The sequence below is a fragment of the Cydia strobilella genome, chromosome 1 (assembly GCF_947568885.1).
Source record: "Cydia strobilella chromosome 1, ilCydStro3.1, whole genome shotgun sequence".
Taxonomy (NCBI): domain Eukaryota; kingdom Metazoa; phylum Arthropoda; class Insecta; order Lepidoptera; family Tortricidae; genus Cydia; species Cydia strobilella.
Genome location: NC_086041.1, coordinates 32130475 through 32150742, shown reverse-complemented (window position 1 = coordinate 32150742; position 20268 = coordinate 32130475). Strand labels below are relative to the sequence as shown.

The window sequence follows — 20268 nt, the reverse complement described above, 5'->3', positions numbered from 1 at the left end:
ATGCCACCCGGTCGGTGATAAGGACAAAGCATGGCACTATTTTCTCTTTCCTCTTATAGGAATCGCAATAAGACTATCTTTCTCTATCAAAGAGTATCAGGCCCTTGCGACCAATCATATTGTCGCATTGCGTATGTTTTGTCCCTCACGGGCGCACGCGTATAGCTCATCTATGTAATGCTAGGTGTATGGGTGCACGGCACTACTCATGTGTACTTTTTACTTAACTATTGTACAGAAGGTTAACTGTGAACTGTGGCGTTCGTTCGAGTTCCGGCTTGTCTTAGTAGTCAGAGGAATATTAGATGAGCCCCTTCTCAGATTTAGGAATTTTAGGTAAATATCTCCGTCGCTGACGGGGAAGGCTCCTAAAATTTGCGTGAAAGAGCAACTGCAGCTTAGGCGAGAAATGCTGCGTAAAAATCCCAGAAATCGAGGTTTTGTTCTCGACATTTTCCTCCTTCAAAACTTAACCAATCGCAACGAAATTTTAGGAACGGAATGAGAAAGAAATTATCTGTGCCCTGACAGTTTTGATTTTTGAGTTTGATTGTTTCCAATTTTGTATGCTATAGGCGTCTGTTTACGGCGCATTTAATTGGCCCTTTTAGCGCTTTTTGAAGTAACCTAGTTCTTATAAAAACAAGAATTTCAAAAAAACGCAAAGCGTGCATATACAAATACGGGTAATATTGAACTCGTATAAAAAAATTACTCATCTAGGGCTAAGATCCAAAGAGAAAAATTTCGAGAAAATTTGTATGGAAAAATTACCACTAATGTATCCTCTTAACAAATCATTACCTAAACCTTCCTCAAGAATCGCATGAAAATCCGTTCAGTTTTTGAGTTTATCGCGAACATACAGACAGCCAGACGCGGCCGGATACTTTTGTTTTATTAAACGTAGTGATCAAAGAATATAATGTTCACTGTAGATATTCTCTTTGAACAAAATTAAATAGGGTAAAATACGTTTTAGTTACCTACTTATATAAAATAAATAATATTGGTAAAGTGAAAAAAGTTTTTTTTTTCTTGAACATGGCGATTTGCTTGCACCTAGCTGGCTAGCCGTAACAGACTACCGCACCGCACTGCGACCATAGTGCGGTTAAAATATCTCTTTCCCGCTCTAACTTATAGCTGCGTCCTTAACGCACGTACAGCGACCACCTTACACACTATCCATACGTATACTGCACCAAGGTCACGGTGCGGTGCGGTAGTCCGTTACGGCTTTTACGACATCAACATGATCTGATCTTTGATTATATTTCGTTCGTTTCATTCTTCAGATATTACATTTACCAGGTAGTCCTTTAAACCTACAGGCGACTTTTGCACTATATTAAGAGACAGTCAATTGACTATTGAACTGATTTTTAGTTCATTCATTCATTTCCCTACCCTTCCCGTTCGTTCCACCCTCATAGTTGCTCATTCTTTTTTCGTGCACGGCGACGAGCGCACGCGCCCTTTAGCTCCTCGGCTACGACATTATTACCTACAGAAATGTCGAAGCGCACAGCTAAAGACAAGTTAAAATATTATCGTGAAAAAATTAAACGTCTTGAAGATCATAAAAGACGATACCGGATAATTTACGATTCGTCTTCATCAGACGATGAAGGTAAGTTGTTTGTTTTATTATTTGGTGTTGAGAAGTGATTAAAATGAGCCGACATAGGGATTGACTGCGAGTCTCTAACTATGATCATATACCCATCGGGGTTGACCGCGAGTCTCCAACGATGTAAACAAGCAGAACAATGCGCGCAGTCTTCAGTAGATGCGCGTTACTCTGCGACACAAATATTTTCTCAACCTACCCTCAATAGAAAATATTTTTCATAAAATATAATAATCACTTCTTTTTTGTTTTAGATGTTGTAATGGAACAAAATCCATGTGGTTCCATACCGGCTCAGGATCCTATTATACAGGAACCACAGTTAAACATCGAAAATGCCGTAATACCGAAACATAATAATGATGTTCCGTTGCCGGACCATAATAACGGGGTTCCTGTACCTGAAAATCAGGCAGATTTGCCCATGTCGTCAGCTCAACCCGAGCTCGACCCGGATATGCTGCTGGCTCTCGGGGAATCTACCGAGGATACCCCCGAGTATGGCGAAAAAATCCACGATAATTTATCGAAACTTTGGTTACCGTTACTCAAAAAAGGTATGACGAATGAAACCAAAGATAAAATCAAAAAAGACTATTTGGTTCCCGACAACTGTCGATTGTTACAAGCACCAAAATTAAACGTGGAGATTTCAGCAGCCGTACCCGATATGGTCCGGAACCGAGACAAAAATCTGGCTGCAACGCAGCAACAACTCGGCCACGGGATCGCTGCCGTCAACAGGGCCATGGATATTCTAATTAAATGCGTCGATGCCAACGGAATCGAAGCTATGAAACACCTCAGCAACGGCTGCCGTATTCTGTGTGACCTCCATGCGTCATCTACTCAGAGCCGCATAAAACTCATTACACCTAGTCTCGATAAGACGTTCTTGCAAGTTATTCAAGACACAGAACGTGATGATACCCTGTTTGGTAATAAATTGTCCGAAAATATTAAGGCAGCGAAGACCATTGAAAAACAAGGTCTCCAAATCAAGAAAACGTCCCCAAAGAGACCTGCGCCGGCACGGCCGTCGACAAGTCGAGCGTCGTACTCGGGAAACTGGTCAGCGCCCCCTCGTTATGCGTCGAACAGGGGGGGGCGGAGAGGTGCTCGCAGGCAGACGAATTACACCAGGCGGACGTTTCATGTTCCACAGCCGGCCAAGACAACCCCCGCGACCAAGACACCTGCCCAGGCACCGTAACGCAGGTACATGCCGGCCGAATAAGTCATTTTTATAACTGTTGGTTAAAAATAACAACGAACGACATGGTTTTAGAGTGGGTCAGATATGGCTACTCAATCCCATTTAATTCGGACGTAAAGCAAACATTTGTTCCATCAAACACGCTTGAACAAAGTGAAATAGCTGATATGAAATTAGCTATACAAAAGCTGTTAGATTTAGGAGCCATATCTGAGTGCCCTAAAGTCACAAACCAATACATATCTAAGGTTTTTCTTGCCCCGAAACCTAACGGAGGAAAGCGTTTTATCCTAAATTTAAAAGGTCTCAATAAATTTATTGCTCCCTGTCATTTTAAGATGGAGGATTATCGCACGGCCTCAAAACTCATTCCTCAAAATGGTTTTTTAGCCTCAATAGATTTAACAGAAGCATATCTACTTATACCTATAAATATAAATGACAGAAAGTACTTGAGATTTCAATTTAATAATTTGACATATGAATTTACATCTATGCCATATGGGTTATCTGTAGCCCCTAGAGTATTCACTAAGATAATGAAAGAAGTGGTATCTAATTTGAGATCTCGAGGTCTCAAATCTGTCATTTATTTGGACGACATTCTGTGCATAGGAGATACCTTTCAAGAATGTCTTAATAATGTTAAGGAAACCTTAAAGCTATTACAATGTTTAGGATTTGTTATCAATTACGGTAAGAGTTCTTTACATCCTGAACAGACTTGTAAATTTTTAGGGTTTAACTTTCACACCCAAAATTTGACCATTGCCTTACCTAAGGATAAACGAAATAAAATTGCACAATTGGTTCGTAAATTTCTAAGGCTGCCTAAATGTACCATTCGAGAGTTTTCACAACTCATCGGAGTTTTAGTGTCAGCCTGCCCCGCTATAAAATATGGTTGGGTTTATACAAAAACCTTAGAAAGGCTAAAATATCTCGAGTTATTAAAAAATAACGATAATTTTGATGCAAAAATGAAACCTTCTAGTTCCATATTAGACGATCTTAACTGGTGGTTAAACAATGTTTATACATCAAATAATTACATGAGATATCCCAGTTTTCAACTCGAAATTTACAGTGACGCATCCAACTCAGGTTGGGGTGCGGTTTGCGGGAAAAACAAGGTTAACGGCACGTGGAAATCTTCGGAACGGGATTCTCATATCAATTATTTGGAATTGCTGGCGGTTTATCTTGGATTAAAGAGCTTTGCTAAAAATATTACCAATTGTGCAATTTTGTTGCGAGTTGATAACACGACCGCCATAAGTTATATAAACCGCATGGGGGGCATACAGTTTCCACACCTAAACGATTTGTCCCGTACAATTTGGCAATGGTGCGAGAAGCGAAATATATTGATCTTCGCATCATATATAAATACAAAAGAAAACATTGCGGATCCAGAGTCTAGAAAAATAGTTAACCCTGATACCGAATGGGAACTGTCAGACAGGGCGTTTGAATCTATAGTACAACGGTTTGGTAAACCAACAATAGATTTATTCGCTTCTCGTTCCAATGCCAAATGCCAAAATTTCGTTTCATGGAAACCCGACCCAGATGCGATAGCGGTCGACGCATTTACGATTAACTGGGGTGAGAAATATTTTTATGCCTTTCCCCCTTTTTCGTTAATTTTAAAATGCCTTAGAAAGATCGTAGACGATCAAGCAAATGGAATCTTAGTGTTTCCTTATTGGCCATCGCAACCGTGGTTTCCCCTACTGCATAGCCTCCTTAGTTCGGACATAATGTTTCTCAACCCGAATAAAAACTTGCTGCATTCCCATTACAGGGACTGCCATCCCCTACACAAGGGGCTTACCCTGGGGGTCGCGAAGCTCTGCAACAGTCCTTCAGTCGAAGAGGTTCCCCGCCAGAGGCTATAACACTGATGTTGGCATCACTCTCCGACAAAACAATACAACAATACGAAGTTACATATAAACTCTGGTGGCAATTTTGCACCGTTAATTCTATTGAAATGTTAAATCCCCCAAAATCGACGATATTGTCTTTTTTAACAGAACAATTTAACAAAAATTGTGCATACGGCACACTAAATAGTCACCGTTCAGCCTTATCCTTGTTATTGGGAGACAATGTCGGTTCGGACGATTGCGTAAAACGCCTCCTCAAAGGTGCGTACAAACAAAGACCGAACGCTCCCAAGTATAACCATACATGGGACCCTCAGGTCGTTTTAAATCGTGTCTCTCACTGGTATCCCAATACAAGTATAAGCCTGGAAAAAGTATCGAAAAAAATAGTGACATTACTGGCCATATGCACAGCGCATAGGGTTCAAACATTAGCGCTTATAAAAATCGAAAACATTGTTATTTCCACAAACGGTGTCAAAATTGGAATTACTGACATAATTAAAACATCAGCTGCCGGACGAGAACAACCGGTTCTCTTCCTGCCATATTTTAAAGACAATGTGTCTATATGTCCTGCTACAACTCTCAGAGACTATATTTTTGTAACAAAAAATAAGAGAGTTGGTAGTACAGGAAATTTGTTATTAACATACAAACCTCCACATAGGCCTGCAACTTCTCAGACCATCAGCAGATGGATTAAAAATGTTTTGTCGGAAAGTGGCATTGACATTACAGTGTATAGCGCGCACAGTGCGCGCCACGCCGCCACGTCGGCCGCGAGCCGCGCCGGCGTCAGCGTCGACACTATCCGCCGCACCGCAGGCTGGACCGCGGCGTCTACGTCATTCGCGCGGTTCTATAATAGGCCACTATCGGATGAAGGACTCTTTGCGAGATCGGTTTGCTTGCCGAGTACAAGTAACAATCCTTAGATAATAAGATTATCGATCATAATTAGATGATTTATTAATATGAATAAATGTTAATATTAGACGACTGACCAATAAGGTCACGTCAAAGAAGATAATAAATATATGATTTTGTGTTTACATATATCTATAGTTTCATTCCACCTAAGCAAAACTTTAAGACTCTAAACATCTACCTGGTAAATGTAATATCTGAAGAATGAAACGAACGAAATATAATAGATGATCAAACGAACTTCTAGAGCGAAGTTCGATCACTATTATATGAGTCGTTTCATTCGAAGATATAATAACCCTCCCACCCTAATATGACCCCAAATTTTAAAGTTTTGCGTTTTTTCTCTAAAGATAATGAGCAACTATGAGGGTGGAACGAACGGGAAGGGTAGGGAAATGAATGAATGAACTAAAAATCAGTTCAATAGTCAATTGACTGTCTCTTAATATAGTGCAAAAGTCGCCTGTAGGTTTAAAGGACTACCTGGTAAATGTAATATCTTCGAATGAAACGACTCATATAATAGTGATCGAACTTCGCTCTAGAAGTTCGTTTGATCATCTAACATGATGGTTTCGTTCCAAAATTATTCTGCCCCAAAAACCACAGAATATACATGGCACCAAAGAGTATATATTTGTTCCGTTTAGATGCATTGGTGACGCCTATTTTGTGTGATATCTAAACCGATCACGTAGAATTACGTACCTCCGTAAAATTTAAATATTTTTGGTAACTAACTAAATTATACAAGAAGTATTTAAAAGCGACAACAACTTGTGCAAGTTTCTTTCACCTGTTATGGAACGATTCCTTGCTACTAATACGAAGGGGAATACCCCTCGAAGTGCGTTTACAACAAGGACCTTTAACTCAAACTGGATGTCCCATCTAATCTGAAATGCAATAGATAATCGTGTGGTGAAGCTACTTTCAAGAGCATCAACTCGCAGAAAGAGGTGCAAACAGTGTTTAAAAGTTTACCAATTATAAGTGTGACGTCTTTTAAGGTCTATATCGCGCCTCAACAAAATTACTTAAATGTGACATCCAGCTTGAAATAAGGTCCTTGTTTTACATGTAGGGTTCAGTCAGCCAACAGTCTCGGTCTGCATACTATCGCATTAGCAGATTGTTACGGATTCTAGCAGCCCGCCGTTCTATAGAGGTACGGTGTACGATTCCTTTTGTTACTCTTTAAATAATCTAAATAGACTCGAAGGTAAAAAAATCTGATGTTTAATTGTTTATTATTATTATACTGCGTTTTTTTAGCATTTGTAAACGAGTAAACAATCTTATTGGCGTGTCTAATTACTTAACTAATTACTTATGAAACTAAAATAATGTAACAAATGATCATACGTATACCTACTTATGCTTTAAATTTGTTTGCTGCTGTTACCTTTTTTTGTCAAAAGTGTTTTCAACACGCCAAGATTGTTTACTCTTTCCGTTAAGTAATAAAATATGAAATATGCATATTTTTCGTATTCTTACATTAACAGTATGTTTTTATGTTGATTACGACGTTTAAAGGAAACTAATATTAACACTCATCAATAAGTAGTCATGAATTGGAACAAGTATAAATTTAAAAAAATTGGAAAAGTAAAAAGCACTAGTTCGCGAAAACCAACTTTCCGCACGCTAAACAGCCACGAAAAGTAGCACTTTTTGAGCAACGGTATTAAAAAAATTATTTCCGCATTAATGTGTCTATGACGACCGGTCTGGCCTAGTGGGTAGTGACCCTGCCTATGAAGCAGATGGTCCTGGGTTCGAATCCCGGTAAGGGCATTTATTTGTGTGATGAACACAGATATCTATCTTTGCCTATATGGAAGTGATTGATAAGAATGTTTTTGTATTTATTTGTTTCGATCCCAAGTGGAATGTGTAGGTGTGTGTGTAATTGTTATATTAATAAATATTTTTTACCATGGTGGTTAAGAAATAAGTGCATTACCGTTGCCAGAGGTTTTGGGATTATACTGAGCAACTTTTACTATTAGACCAACCACGAAATCGCGAAAATAAAATTTACCCTCCCATAGAATACGGACCAGCCAAAATGTATTAAACAGCAAAATTTTTTTTTTGCGATTTCGGGGTTGGTGCCATAGTAATAGTTGCTCAGTATAATCCCAAAACCTCCCTGGCAACGGGAATGCACTTATTTTTTAGCCACTGTGTATTTTTACCACACCAGCTAGAGGAAATGGCGCCCGGGGCAGGCACCAAATTTGCGCCCCCCCAAACGTAGTCTGTAGATCCCCGTTCGACGCGGCGGGAACAATCAGTTTTTGAAAATAATTTTATATTTTTCGCCCATTTTGGCGCCCCCCCTTGGACGGCGCCCGGGGCACGTGCCCCCCCCCCAGCCCCCCCCTAGTTACGCTACTGCCAGCTCGTAAAGGCCCTCTTTATTCTTCGAAAAGTAATTCAATTCAATTCAATACATTTATTTCATGTAACCAAGACACATTTTATTAGTAACACTTACAAAACTAAGGGGTTAGTTGGTAGGTACAGCTAGACTTAAATTTAAAACAAAATAACACTAACGGGAGAATGCCATCCCTCGCAGTGTGACAAGTAGGGACAGTCAACCCTGTCCGCTATCATTCGCAGAATGCTGTTGGGACTGCCGCGCACCCGGCGCACCAGGGATGCCGCGCGTGCACGCATGGTAGTGTAGAAACAGTCCACGCGCGCCGCCGCGAACATCCCCGATGCGTTACAGAAACGAGGCAGCCCCATCAACACCCGAAACGCATTGTTATACTGTACCCTAAGAGCCCATATATAATGAAACCATATATATATGTTTCATATGTAATGAAACTATTGCTTTTTTTACAAGAGTGGCAAAGTAAACTGATGCAATTTTTTTATTATACTTATTAATTAGAATTATATTGACCGGGATATAGACCAACAAGTGTGAATGTGACCGATGATAACGTTAAAAGCGAACGCAGCCGACGCGCAAGAATGAGGGTAGATCGAGCGCTGTCTACACAACTTTGACGCCCACCCGCTATCTTCAGTCACCCGTGAACATGATGCATGTAACTGCGTAGAAATATCGGGAGCTCATAAATAATACAAAAGGTAATCACGGTCTATATCCCGGTCAATATAAGTCTAGTGAAACTAACCGTGAATCATTCAAAACTCTAATACTTATTAATTTTGGCTAGTAGAATGATTTTGAATGATAAATAATTAGAAGCGATCATTTGGTTCAGATTTGTAGTGTTTTACTGTTTTTCAATTGAATTTGTATATTTCAGGTATTTTTAACACCCATAGCACCCATATTAGTTACATCACAAACAATAAAAATAAAATAAAATATAAATTAACTATTAGTTGATCAAAAATAGTCAAAATTAATAATCATAATAAATTAAAACATTAATAATAAAATAAAAATTTACATTCAAAAATTACAAATTAAAATCCGCATGTAGCCTAATTGAGTGCCCGAGTATGGGACAGCCGACTCGGTCGGTCAGTGGTTTTTATTTTTCCCGCGTTGGTGTGGTGAAATTTTTTGTATTTCACTCGGTAGCAAAGTGTTTAAAGCTCGTGCATGAAAACCCTCGCAAACCTGATGGTATGTTTTGAAAATTATTTTTATTTAAAAAACGTGACTGAAATGTAATGATGTGATATTTTTAGAACCGGCTCAGAATACCCTTTCATATAATACCACACACGATAGGTTTCTGAACAAAAATATATTTTTCCATACAAAAAAAAAGTCAACTCCTTTCCTTTTTTTATATTTTTTGGTGCTTCGGGTCAAATTGATTTATATGGACTAAATAAATATATATGGTTAAAGATCACTCGTGCCGATTTTCATAGCTTTAACACCACTTGCAGAGCATTTTACTGAATTTCGGGGTGAACCGCCAGGACTATATGTGGTGTTAAAAAGCGATGAATATTTCAGAATAAAGAATAAAGATCATTTATTTATTTATTTTCAGCTAAAGGTTACAGACATTCCAGGGGTCTCCGCACTAGGCAGTGCCTGTATCGCGGGGAACCAATTATAATTTAAATATCAGACTTTACCAGACTATTTGTAATTATGGTGTCATTGTTTTATTTTTCTCAGAATTTAATATTTAGACAGAGTTCTCTATTCGTACTATTACTTATCACCAAAATTAAATAGGTACTTAGATCTCACGAATAGTTCCCGATTTGCCGGATTCCTGTTTCGTCGGATTCTCGTTTAGTCAAATTGTGACATTTGTGACGTAGGTACTTATGTAAATCCGGTAATACGGAACTAATGATCTCACGAACGTTTCGTACTTTTAAGCCATTTCCTAAATAGGTACAATAAGGTTTTGATAATATTGTTCAAAGTATTTGCGAAAAACATGGAAAAAATATATTTTTGAAAGCTTTTAAGCCGATTTGAATCTTCGCGTCTAGACAGAAAGGTTGATATTCGTCTGTTCAGAGAATTCAAACGTTACATTGTAAGGCTAAGGCTACAGGAAACAGTATCATGTTTCTAGGTTTCTACTGAATGACGTCTGCTATCTGTTTTGTCTACCCAACTTAGTCGGAATTCACTGGAATTAGTATTGTAGGTACTTCGCACTTAACTACTTCCAAAGATAGATATAACTCCGTAATAGATGGATACAGTCTAAGGAAAAAACGTGCCTCGAAAATCACGAAAATTTGATTCTCGATCAGATGGCGCCACTAGTTTTGGCCTACTCTCGTATAGAGGGCGCTGACGGTTTCTTTTGTTATTTATAATTTTAACGCATATCAGTGAAAGAACATGGGTCAAAATCATATAAAAATAATTAATGCAAATAAAAAAAACATTTATGCATATTTAAATAAATTTTAACGTATTTTTATAAATCTTCATTTTTAGTTTTAAAGTATGTTGATAGATGGCAGTGAATTTACAGTGGTTACAAAATTTACTATGACAGTACCGCTCTTATTATATCCTCTTTGCTACTTCGAAGTTATTATTAATAAGATGTGGGTTACTTCTGCAGCTATCTATAATAATTATTTTTACTTTATGTTTCTAGGATTTGAACTTGACTAGTACGACCGAGGTACACGAGAATAATAAGTACAGATCTGCTAGGCTAGATAAATAAAACAGTTCATGAGAAAAATGAACAATGACGATTTATTTTGCTTTGATGAAATCCAAGATGCACTCGATGATCTTCGCTTCGATGAAATCGATGATCGACTCGACGAGTTTCGCTTTGATGAAATTGATGATGGACTCGATGAGTTTCAGTTTGATGAAATCGATGATGGACTCGATGAGTTTCGGTTTAATGAAATCGATGATGGACTCGATGAGTTTTGGATTGATGAAATCGATGATGGACTCGATGAGTTTCGGTTTGATGAAATCGATGATGGACTCGATGAGTTTCGGTTTGATGAAATCCATGATGCACTCAATGAGATCCGTCGCGAACGAAATCGCGACCCTCTAAGTAGAGGCGATGCAAACCTCAACTTTAAACCTAAATATCAGACGGGACAAAGCAACCGAGAGAAGGCAGTCAACGCCATGATAGAAATCCGAGCCCTATGGGACTATGTCTCAGAACAAGCAACGAAAAATTACTCCAATATGTATTCAAAGTTGTCAGTTCCCTTAAGCGACAAGTTGGTGCTTGAATGCCAAAGACATAAGGAAAACTTTGCGGTGTATGATAGAATATCAGTAGAGTGGTTAATAAAAGCAAAAGAACCAAAATACACTTATTGTTATGATGGAGAAGATTTTATAGAATTCAAATTCGCTGTTAAGTCCGTCAAGCCAAGTAAGAGGTTTTTATTAGTGGGCAAATATACGGTTTTAAGGCAAGAGCTAAACTTATTGATGATGACGAGACTCGCTCCATCAATGTTCGGTGCGTTTTCATTGCCAGCTCTGAAGCTCATAGTGGGGGTTCCCGGCTGCGGAAAGACGACGCATATCATTAAAAATCATCGACCCGGCAGCTTGGTGCTCACCTCCTGCGCTGAGGGCGCCCGGGATATCCGTGCCCGCATGGCAGCCTTAAGACAGTCCACAATCCCAGACCAATTCAGAGGCTCTTACAGGACCATCGATTCCTATTTACTACACAGCCGTGCCAACTACGGCACCGTATGGATGGACGAGGCGCTCATGGAACACCCCGGGAAGCTGTTCCTAGTGTGCTTATTCAGCCGCTGCCACACCATGTACATGCTAGGTGACCCAAATCAGCTCGGATACATCAACAGAGTAGACTCGATCAGTCTGCTCTATGATAAATCATCAACCTTTTTCAAAGCCACGGACACATTGAACATTTCGTACAGATGCCCCGTGGACGTGATGGCTGTCTTGTCCAGCAAGTATGAGGGCGGAGCGTATTCCACGTCGGAGATCACGCGCAGTATGAAGTGCGAAAAGTTCACTGGGCTCGAATGTGTGCCTAAGTCTAAAGAAATCAAATATCTTGTGTTTAAACAGGCTGAGAAGCAAAAAATGAAGACAGAGAAATACGACGTGTCCACCATACACGAGTTTCAGGGCAAGGAGGCGGAGCATGTGGTGATAGTGCGTATGTCTCGTAATGTGGAGGAGTCGTTGTACAAGTCGGTCCCGCACATGCTGGTGGGTATATCGCGGCACAAGATTTCCCTCGTGTACTACACGCCGGTGGCAGACGACTTGAAAAAGCTTATAGAGACGCCGCTGACGGTCAAGGATCTTAATAAAATTAAAAAAGTTACAAAATAAAGTTAACACGAGTCCAGTATTTTCAAAATTATGTTATTATCTTTTCAATCATGCCCATATAATATATTTTTATTTAAAAAAAACGAATTTATCGAATTCGAATTTATTCGCTTAATGTTAAAATAATCATTCAAATAAGAATTAAATCGTACACCGAGCGAGGTTGTTATTGAATGATACAATTAAATTTTTATTAAACTTATTATCTTTTTCATTCCTTTGCCTTTCATTCATCCGTTTTTTCACATTATTTCTCAAATAGCATGAGGTGAGACTGAATGCTATCTAATATTAGTTCTAAAATATTACCTACCCTTTAAAATGGCTTTTTTCATCCTCACCAGTAATAACATACTAATCTATGATCCTCACTATGCTTTTTGAAAAATATGATACATTATATTTAGGTAATCAGTCCAAGCTAACTTTGCAACAGCTTGGCAAGCGACAGAGATTGAAACTGCCATCATAAACATAAAATTCCTAAGAGAATATGACGTTAATGGCGGTGTTCCGCACTTTTTAACCGACTTCAAGATTTCAAAGGAGGAGGTTCTCAATTCGGTTGTATGTTTTTTTTTTTTTTAATGTTTGTTACTCCATAACTCCGTCATTTCTGGACCGATTTTGAAAATTCTTTTTTTGTTTGTAAGTATATACATACAGATTGGTCCCGTTTTTGTCAAAAAGCAGTTCTGATGATGGGATCCATGAGGAATCGAGGGAACTCCTCAAATGTTAAAGGCATACATATAGTGATTTTAGTATTTTCATCAATAAATCAAGCACTTACATTTAAAAAAGTGACATTTGATGAAGTGGAACTGCTGATGATGATCAGAACGGAACTCTTCAATGACGCATAGTTCACGTTTGGCGATTTGACCTCTTCGTTATGTTTGTTAAGCAAGTTAGGTTTTCAAGAAACATTTTTGTCAAGCTCGAGTTCTGATGATGGGATCCATGACGAATCGAGGGAACTCCTCAAATGTTAAAGGCATACATATAGTGATTTTAGTATTTTCATCAACAAATCAAGCACTTACATTTAAAAAAGTGACATTTGATGAAATGGAAACTGCTGATAATGATCAGAATGGAACTCTTCAATGACACATAGTTCACGTTTGGCGATTTGTTCTCTTCCTTATGGACCCAGACCTAAACTTGGACCCGGACTCGGACCCGGACCCGGGTCTAAACATGGACCCCAACTCGGACCCGGACCCGGACCGAACTCTGACCCAAACTTGGACCCGGACAGCCGGACACGGACCTGGACTCTGATCCGGATCCGGAAATGCTAATAGAAAAGTTGCTTAGGTGGGTCACAGAACAGAACTGCTATCAGAAAAGTAGGTTAGGTTAGAGCTGTGACCCTTACAGAAACGAAATGCTATCAGAAAAGTAGGTTAGGTTAGAACTGCGACCCTTACAGAAACGAAATGCTACTAGAAAAGTGGATGGTTTTACCTCCTTTTCTACATTATTAGGCAAAAGATGCTGTCTTTTTCATTTCATTGTCTGGAACCTAAGAGTGCACCATCAACAATAAGTGAACTTTGAGCGAGATGGGGGATCCATTGAAGTCGGTTTTTTTTTTCTTAAAAATTATTTACTGCAAAATCGGTATAGAGTTAGCTTACACGGGCTCTTTAATGTTTTTTCTCGAAGTCTACATACTGTAACATAGCAAGTGTCATGTTGATTTTAGTCTTTCAGCAAAATTTAACACATTTCGTCAGTTACATATTTTATTAAAATATAAAAATAAATATATACGGATCTTCAATCTGGATTCTAGTATAATTACCTAATAAAATACCCAGTTAATGATTTAGAAGTATTTTTTATTAATAATTAAACTTACGCTATATGCACAGTTGCACACGTTATAATCTTTGTATAAATCTTACAAACGTTTTTAACAATATTTTCCAAAAATACTTTATTTCAAGCTCCAAGATCCTACGTAAATTATTTATTATCCATAAAAATAGCAAGCTTTGCTTGTAAGAATCCTACTCCCGCGTACCAATGTATTTTTTTCAAGTCATTCAAAGATTTGACACTATCCTAAAGAAGAGGAACGTTATCTGTCGATTCTCTTTCAAATAGTCCCGCAAGTACACGCCGGCACGGTGTAGGATAGACTTCACATTCGCAGGTTATCATAACGATAGCTAGGCCCTCCAGTCCCTCGACTGAGGTGTGTCGGGCTCGGGCAGCGACGACTCACAACGTGAGCTGTCAGCCGGGCTAGCACATGATTAGTGCGAGAGTATTGACTACCCGTCCCCCTTTAATTCATACAGTTAGTAAAAGACGGGTAGTTTATCTCGCGGTGAGATACAGTCGCGCCAATCATGTGCTTGATCTACAGTTTTGTGGCCAACATAGAAAATCTAAATTTAATTATCTGGATGCAAATAACGAAATTTCGATTTTCAATGATCGCCGTTGGCCCTCACTCTGGACGCGCACTCGGGCGACGCGGCGCGTCGAGCTTGGACGGTGTCAACTTAGTACCAGGTTGGCTATGTTGCCGACTGCGGCATGTCCACGCTACTACTACACATGAAGTTGCGCAACTTTGCTTGACCTGATGGAATCACGCGCGACAACGTAAGCCTAAATGGACCGCGAGCCAGGCGCAAATTTCGTCAGTCATCGCCTCCCGGGCGAAAACTCGTATAGTGGTTAACAGCTATGTATGATGAACCCTCGTGATAGTCAGCTGCCGGTCCGTTGGTGGGTTGAGGAATGGCAGCCACCGAAAGGCGTAACACGGTCTTTCCACCGCGATACAACCGGCTGACTATTTGTTTTATTAACAATAGCATCTAAACTACCATCTGACAAAGTATCAAACGGGAGGCGATGACGCCAATGACTGAAAAGAATTTTCTTTTTTACATGTTCATGTGACCAGCTGACGGTCTTTCCACAGCGATACAATCGGCTGACGATTTTGTTTATTCATAATAGCATCTAAACTATCATCTGACAAAGTATCAAGCAGGAGGCGATGACAAAAAAATTTTTATAGACTATTTGCTGCCATTCCTCAACCCACCAACGGAGCGGCAGCTGACGTTCACAAGGGTTCATCATACATAGCTGTTAACCACTATACGAGTTTTCGCCCGGGAGGCGATTGGTCATGGAAATCTGTTCCTGGCTCGCGGTCTAAAACTATCATCTTGTCCCCACTAATGCTTTACACACGGGGTCATATCCTGAGCGCGCGTTTCCTCGGCGGGCCGCTGCCCTGCCTGGCGCTGGCGGGGCGGCGGCGCGGCGCGCGCGGCGTGTCGGGCTCGGGCGGCGCCGACGTGGTGACCAGGTTGCGGATGTTCCCGAACACCGGCATCTTGTCCAGCCCGATCAGGTCCTGGAATGTCTTCATGCGCTCGACTAGAGTTTCGTCGTTCTCGATCAGCTCCTCGATCTGTGGGGTCGTAAGAAGTGTGAGGATTAAGAGTATTTATTGTAAGAGCGCTAAAATGTAACCTTATGTATTAGCTTCAGTTAGTTTCAGAAATAGAGTCGCACCATGCTAAGTGTTACGTCAAGTAAGTATGGTATAATATAGAAAAGCATGTAAGCATTGTCATTGAAATTGTATATAATTATATCTACCGTGCATTTAAGTTCAATCTTAAATCATGCAGAAATATGACGTGTAAAAAATTGTATTCTTTTACCAATAAAAATCTGAATCTGATGCAAATCTAGCGTGGTCGGAGTCTAAACAAGGAGTCGAAGATAATATACCTCCTGCCGGTAGTCGACGAGCAGCTCGTTGGCGATGCGCACCAGGTAGGTGGAGATCTGTCCGTACTTGACTTTGGCATGGAAGCGGGGTATGGCATGTTTTACCCGGTATATGTGACACCTACCTCCTGCCGGTAGTCGACGAGCAGCTCGTTGGCGATGCGCACCAGGTAGGTGGAGATCTGTCCGTACTTGACGTTGGCGTGGAAGCGGGGTATGGCATGTTTTACCCGGTATATGTGACACCTACCTCCTGCCGGTAGTCGACGAGCAGCTCGTTGGCGATGCGCACCAGGTAGGTGGAGATCTTTGACTTTGGCGTGGAAGCGGGGTATGGCATGTTTTACCCGGTATATGTGACACCTACCTCCTGCCGGTAGTCGACAAGCAGCTCGTTGGCGATGCGCACCAGGTAGGTGGAGATCTGTCCGTACTTGACCTTGGCGTGGAAGTGGGGTATGGCATGTTTTACCCGGTATATGTGACACCTACCTCCTGCCGGTAGTCGACGAGCAGCTCGTTGGCGATGCGCACCAGGTAGATGGAGATCTGTCCGTACTTGACTTTGGCGTGGAAGCGGAGTATGGCATGTTTTACCCGGTATATGTGACACCTACCTCCTGCCGGTAGTCGACGAGCAGCTCGTTGGCGATGCGCACCAGGTAGATGGAGATCTGTCCGTACTTGACTTTGGCGTGGAAGCGGGGTATGGCATGTTTTTACCCGGTATATGTGACACCTACCTCCTGCCGGTACTCGACGAGCAGCTCGTTGGCGATGCGCACCAGGTAGGTGGAGATCTGTCCGCACTTGACCCTGGCGTGGAGACGGAGTACGGCAGGCACCAGCACCTCGGCTACGGTGCGTTTCATTTTCTATAACACACGACGCTTATGTCAGCCTGGTACTCATGGGCCATCTGTTACATACTGTCATTTTGGCCAACTTAGGAACATTCAGCAACTAACTTTAACCCCCTACTAATACCCTTAATGGCAACTTAGGAACATTCAGTAACTTACGAGGGGCGACTTAACTTAACTTATAAATGCGAAAGTCTGTCTGTCTGTCTGTGTGTTCCCTCTTCACGCTTAAACCGCTGAATCGATTTAGATGAAATTTGGCATAGAGATAGGTTGAGTCCCTGAGAAGGACATAGGATAGTTTTTATCCCGAAAATCATCCCTTAAGAAAGTAAAAAGCGGGGTGGAATTGAGATAATTAATGAAGTGCCTGCTAATTTGTGTGCATAATATGCTCAAATTAAATTTGCTATGAGATTTTTTCCAGGCGCTATGCTTACTTTAGCTGCTGTTACTAAGTCCACGCAGACGAAGTCGCGGGCAAAAGCTAGTATCATTATATGATAATATAAATTACAATAACATGCACAAACATCAATCTTACAAACCTAACCCTTAGCACCACCGTCCTAATACTATATTATTACTATTACCTACAATGAAATTTATATAATTATCAAATGGAACTGGGTGGCATTTTCTAATACCATTGATACAGATTTGAATGCCAATTTGTCGGTGGACCGCTAGAGGATAATTTTTATATCCGAGATACTAAAGTGACAGTTCTATTGACCAAACTATTACCGAATATGCCCAATTAGACTGTAAATTTGTTGTCTTACCGCGAAAAACGAAAATCGAAATTCCGTTTTGAATATGCAAGAGCGATCGAGAGGCAGATAAAGAAATTTTGACTTTCGTTTTTCGCGGTAGGGCCTCTGAGATAAGAAAATAGAGCCTTAACGAAGTTAATGTGCCCTACCGTAACTAACATAGTCAGTGACTATTAAATAATAATGCTACTAATATTTCCATACGACGTTGCGTCCCTTAGAAACAAAATAAAATACATTGTGCGGAAATAAGTATCGTGAGTATTTTTAATATTATTATTGACTTATTATCGGATATCAATTGATCATCTTCCCGTTATCCCGGCTTTTTGCCACGGCTCATGGGAGCCTGGGGTCCGCTTGGCAACTAATCCCGAGAATTGGCGTAGGCACTAGTTTTTACGAAAGCGACTGCCATTTGACCTTCCAACCCATATAAAAAACTAGGCATTGTTGGGATTAGTCCGGTTTCCTCACGATGTTTTCCTTCACCAAAAGCTACTGATAAATATCAAATGATATTTCGTACGTAAGTTTCGAAAAACTCATTGGTACGAGCCGGGGTTTGAACCTGCGACCTCCGGATTGAAAGTCGCACGCTCTTACCGCTAGGCCACCAGCGCTCTATCAATTGATCAATTAAAATAATTACACTTATCGTGCGTCCATCCATGCTTATATTCATTTAGATCAAAATGCTATACCATTTATAATACGAATACATGTAAATAGTGCATGCCGGTTTTTATATTGGCGACAGAGAGAGACATCGGCGTAACTAGGACAGAAAAAAACAGTTTCTGCGCACTTTTTATTATCATTATTATCTGAAAATTTAATGCGATATAAATTTTTTTGATCATCAGAAATAAAAACCCTGGTTACGCCATACATTCGTAGTTAAATTAAGACGATAAGTTGACTTACATAAATACGATAGAAAATACAGGATAAGTTTTTGAGATACTTCCCTATTTTGGGCAAAACGCATAGGTGTTGACGAATTATTTTAAAAATAGAGGTAATAATTTTGAAAAATTGTGCTTTATAAATTAGGCCGTATTGTGATAAGAGCGTTCCAAGCATGAGTTAAAAACGGATCCTGCGGGCCTATGATAGTCGCGCTTTAATCGTCTGTTCGAAATGATTCGTGTAATATAATATTTTACACAACTTCTCACTCTACTTAGTGTACCTACTCATCATATATTAGAAATGCGAAAGTGTGTCTGTCTGTCTGTTACCTCTTCACGCTTAAACCGCTGAACCGATTTAGTTAAAATTTGGTAGAGAGATAGTTTGAGTCCTGGGGAAAAACATAGAGTAGTTTTTATTCCAGAAGTCATCCTTTAAGGGGGTGAAAAGGAGGGGGTGGAAGTTTGTACGGGGAATCGATAAAAAGCTGATTGGATAAAAAATAAGCTACCTAAATTACTAACTCCACGCAGACGAAGTCGCGGGCAAAAGCTAGTATTTTCTAACTACAGACATTGTAAAAATAATAGGATTCAATTTGAAATGATAACAAAGTCTGTCATATTGTTGACACCATAAACCACCATTATTGACTTCTATCGGTCGCCCATTTACTGTAAAGCATGCTACACACTAACTTTAGTAATCGTTAGGCCAGGATTACACTTGTAAGTTTTACTTACGTAAGTAGGGACAAAGCTATTTGCTAGAATGAGATAACGATATTCATATCGCATTCTGTAGTATAGCTGTGTCCCTACTTACGTAAGTAAAACTTACAAGTGTAATCCTGGCCTTTGTCGGAATATTGTATAAAAGAGTGAATTCCTTCTAATACAAGTTATTAACGGAGGATTCGACACACCTGTATATCCCGTGCACGTTATACGAATAAATTATTTTGATTTTTTTGAATTATTGAACCCACGGCCGGCGTGTCGCCTTTTTAGGGTTCCGTACCCAAAGGGTAAACACGGGACCCTATTACTAAGACTCCGCTGTCCGTCTGTCTGTCAGCAGACTGTATCTCATGAATCATGAACCGTGATAGCTAGACAGTTGAAATTTTCACAGATGATGTATTTCTGTTGCCGCTATAACAACAAATACTAAAAAGTACGGAACCCACGGTGCGCGAGTCCGACTAGCACTTGGCCGTTTTTTTTTAAATTATTGAACCCACGGCCGGCGTGTCGCCTTTTTTTTTTGCTTTGCGAACTTGGCTGACACTGGCGTGTCTATACGATAACGATAGACAATACAGGACAAATTTTGGTTGTAATTCCCTGTTTTGGGCAAAACGCCTTTGTACCCGAATAATTTTGAAAATATAGTGGATATTTTCTGAAAAACTACTTTACAAACTAAAGCATGAGGTAAAAACGGATCCTGCGTGACTATGATCGC

The 20268-nt window shown here is 40.1% G+C and overlaps 3 protein-coding genes across 5 annotated transcripts in view; 2 read left to right on the top strand and 1 right to left on the bottom strand.

The window, feature by feature from the left end:
* Positions 1–1269: 1269 nt before the first annotated feature.
* On the top strand, positions 1270–4781 carry LOC134744392 (uncharacterized). 2 transcript variants are annotated; one of them, XM_063678206.1, is made up of 3 exons: positions 1270–1633; positions 1888–2851; positions 4657–4781. In XM_063678206.1, exons 1-2 carry the CDS (start codon positions 1516–1518, stop codon positions 2844–2846), a joined length of 1077 nt encoding a protein of 358 aa, XP_063534276.1. In that variant the 5' UTR covers positions 1270–1515; the 3' UTR covers positions 2847–2851; positions 4657–4781. The 2 variants fall into 2 exon arrangements, with proteins under 2 accessions (XP_063534276.1, XP_063534267.1); XM_063678197.1 differs by lacking the exon at positions 4657–4781 and having other exon boundaries at positions 1888–3872.
* A 1984-nt stretch (positions 4782–6765) lies between these two features.
* Positions 6766–12672, top strand: LOC134744382 (uncharacterized). 2 transcript variants are annotated; one of them, XM_063678184.1, is made up of 2 exons: positions 6766–6842; positions 10762–12672. In XM_063678184.1, the coding sequence occupies exon 2, from the start codon at positions 10842–10844 to the stop codon at positions 12468–12470; it is 1629 nt and encodes a 542-aa protein (XP_063534254.1). In that variant the 5' UTR covers positions 6766–6842; positions 10762–10841; the 3' UTR covers positions 12471–12672. The 2 variants fall into 2 exon arrangements, with proteins under 2 accessions (XP_063534254.1, XP_063534245.1); XM_063678175.1 differs by lacking the exon at positions 6766–6842 and adding an exon at positions 8738–8791.
* A 1633-nt stretch (positions 12673–14305) lies between these two features.
* Positions 14306–20268, bottom strand: part of LOC134744376 (uncharacterized) — a 46019-nt gene continuing 40056 nt past the window's right edge. Inside the window, exons 21-22 of the mRNA XM_063678161.1 lie at positions 16991–17122; positions 14306–15921 (exon numbers count right to left, since the gene is read on the bottom strand). Of these exons, the coding sequence (XP_063534231.1) occupies positions 15703–15921; positions 16991–17122 (351 nt within the window). The 3' untranslated portion in view covers positions 14306–15702. The remainder of the gene's footprint in view (positions 15922–16990; positions 17123–20268) is intronic.

Excerpts from the sequence above, each read along its gene's own strand:
- LOC134744392 (XM_063678206.1), top strand. The coding sequence starts at position 1,516 with ATGTCGAAGCGCACAGCTAAAGACAAGTTAAAATATTATCGTGAAAAA. Across the intron at positions 1,634-1,887 it reads GTCTTCATCAGACGATGAAG|ATGTTGTAATGGAACAAAAT; the intron begins GTAAGTTGTTTG and ends TTTTTGTTTTAG.
- LOC134744382 (XM_063678184.1), top strand. The coding sequence starts at position 10,842 with ATGAGAAAAATGAACAATGACGATTTATTTTGCTTTGATGAAATCCAA.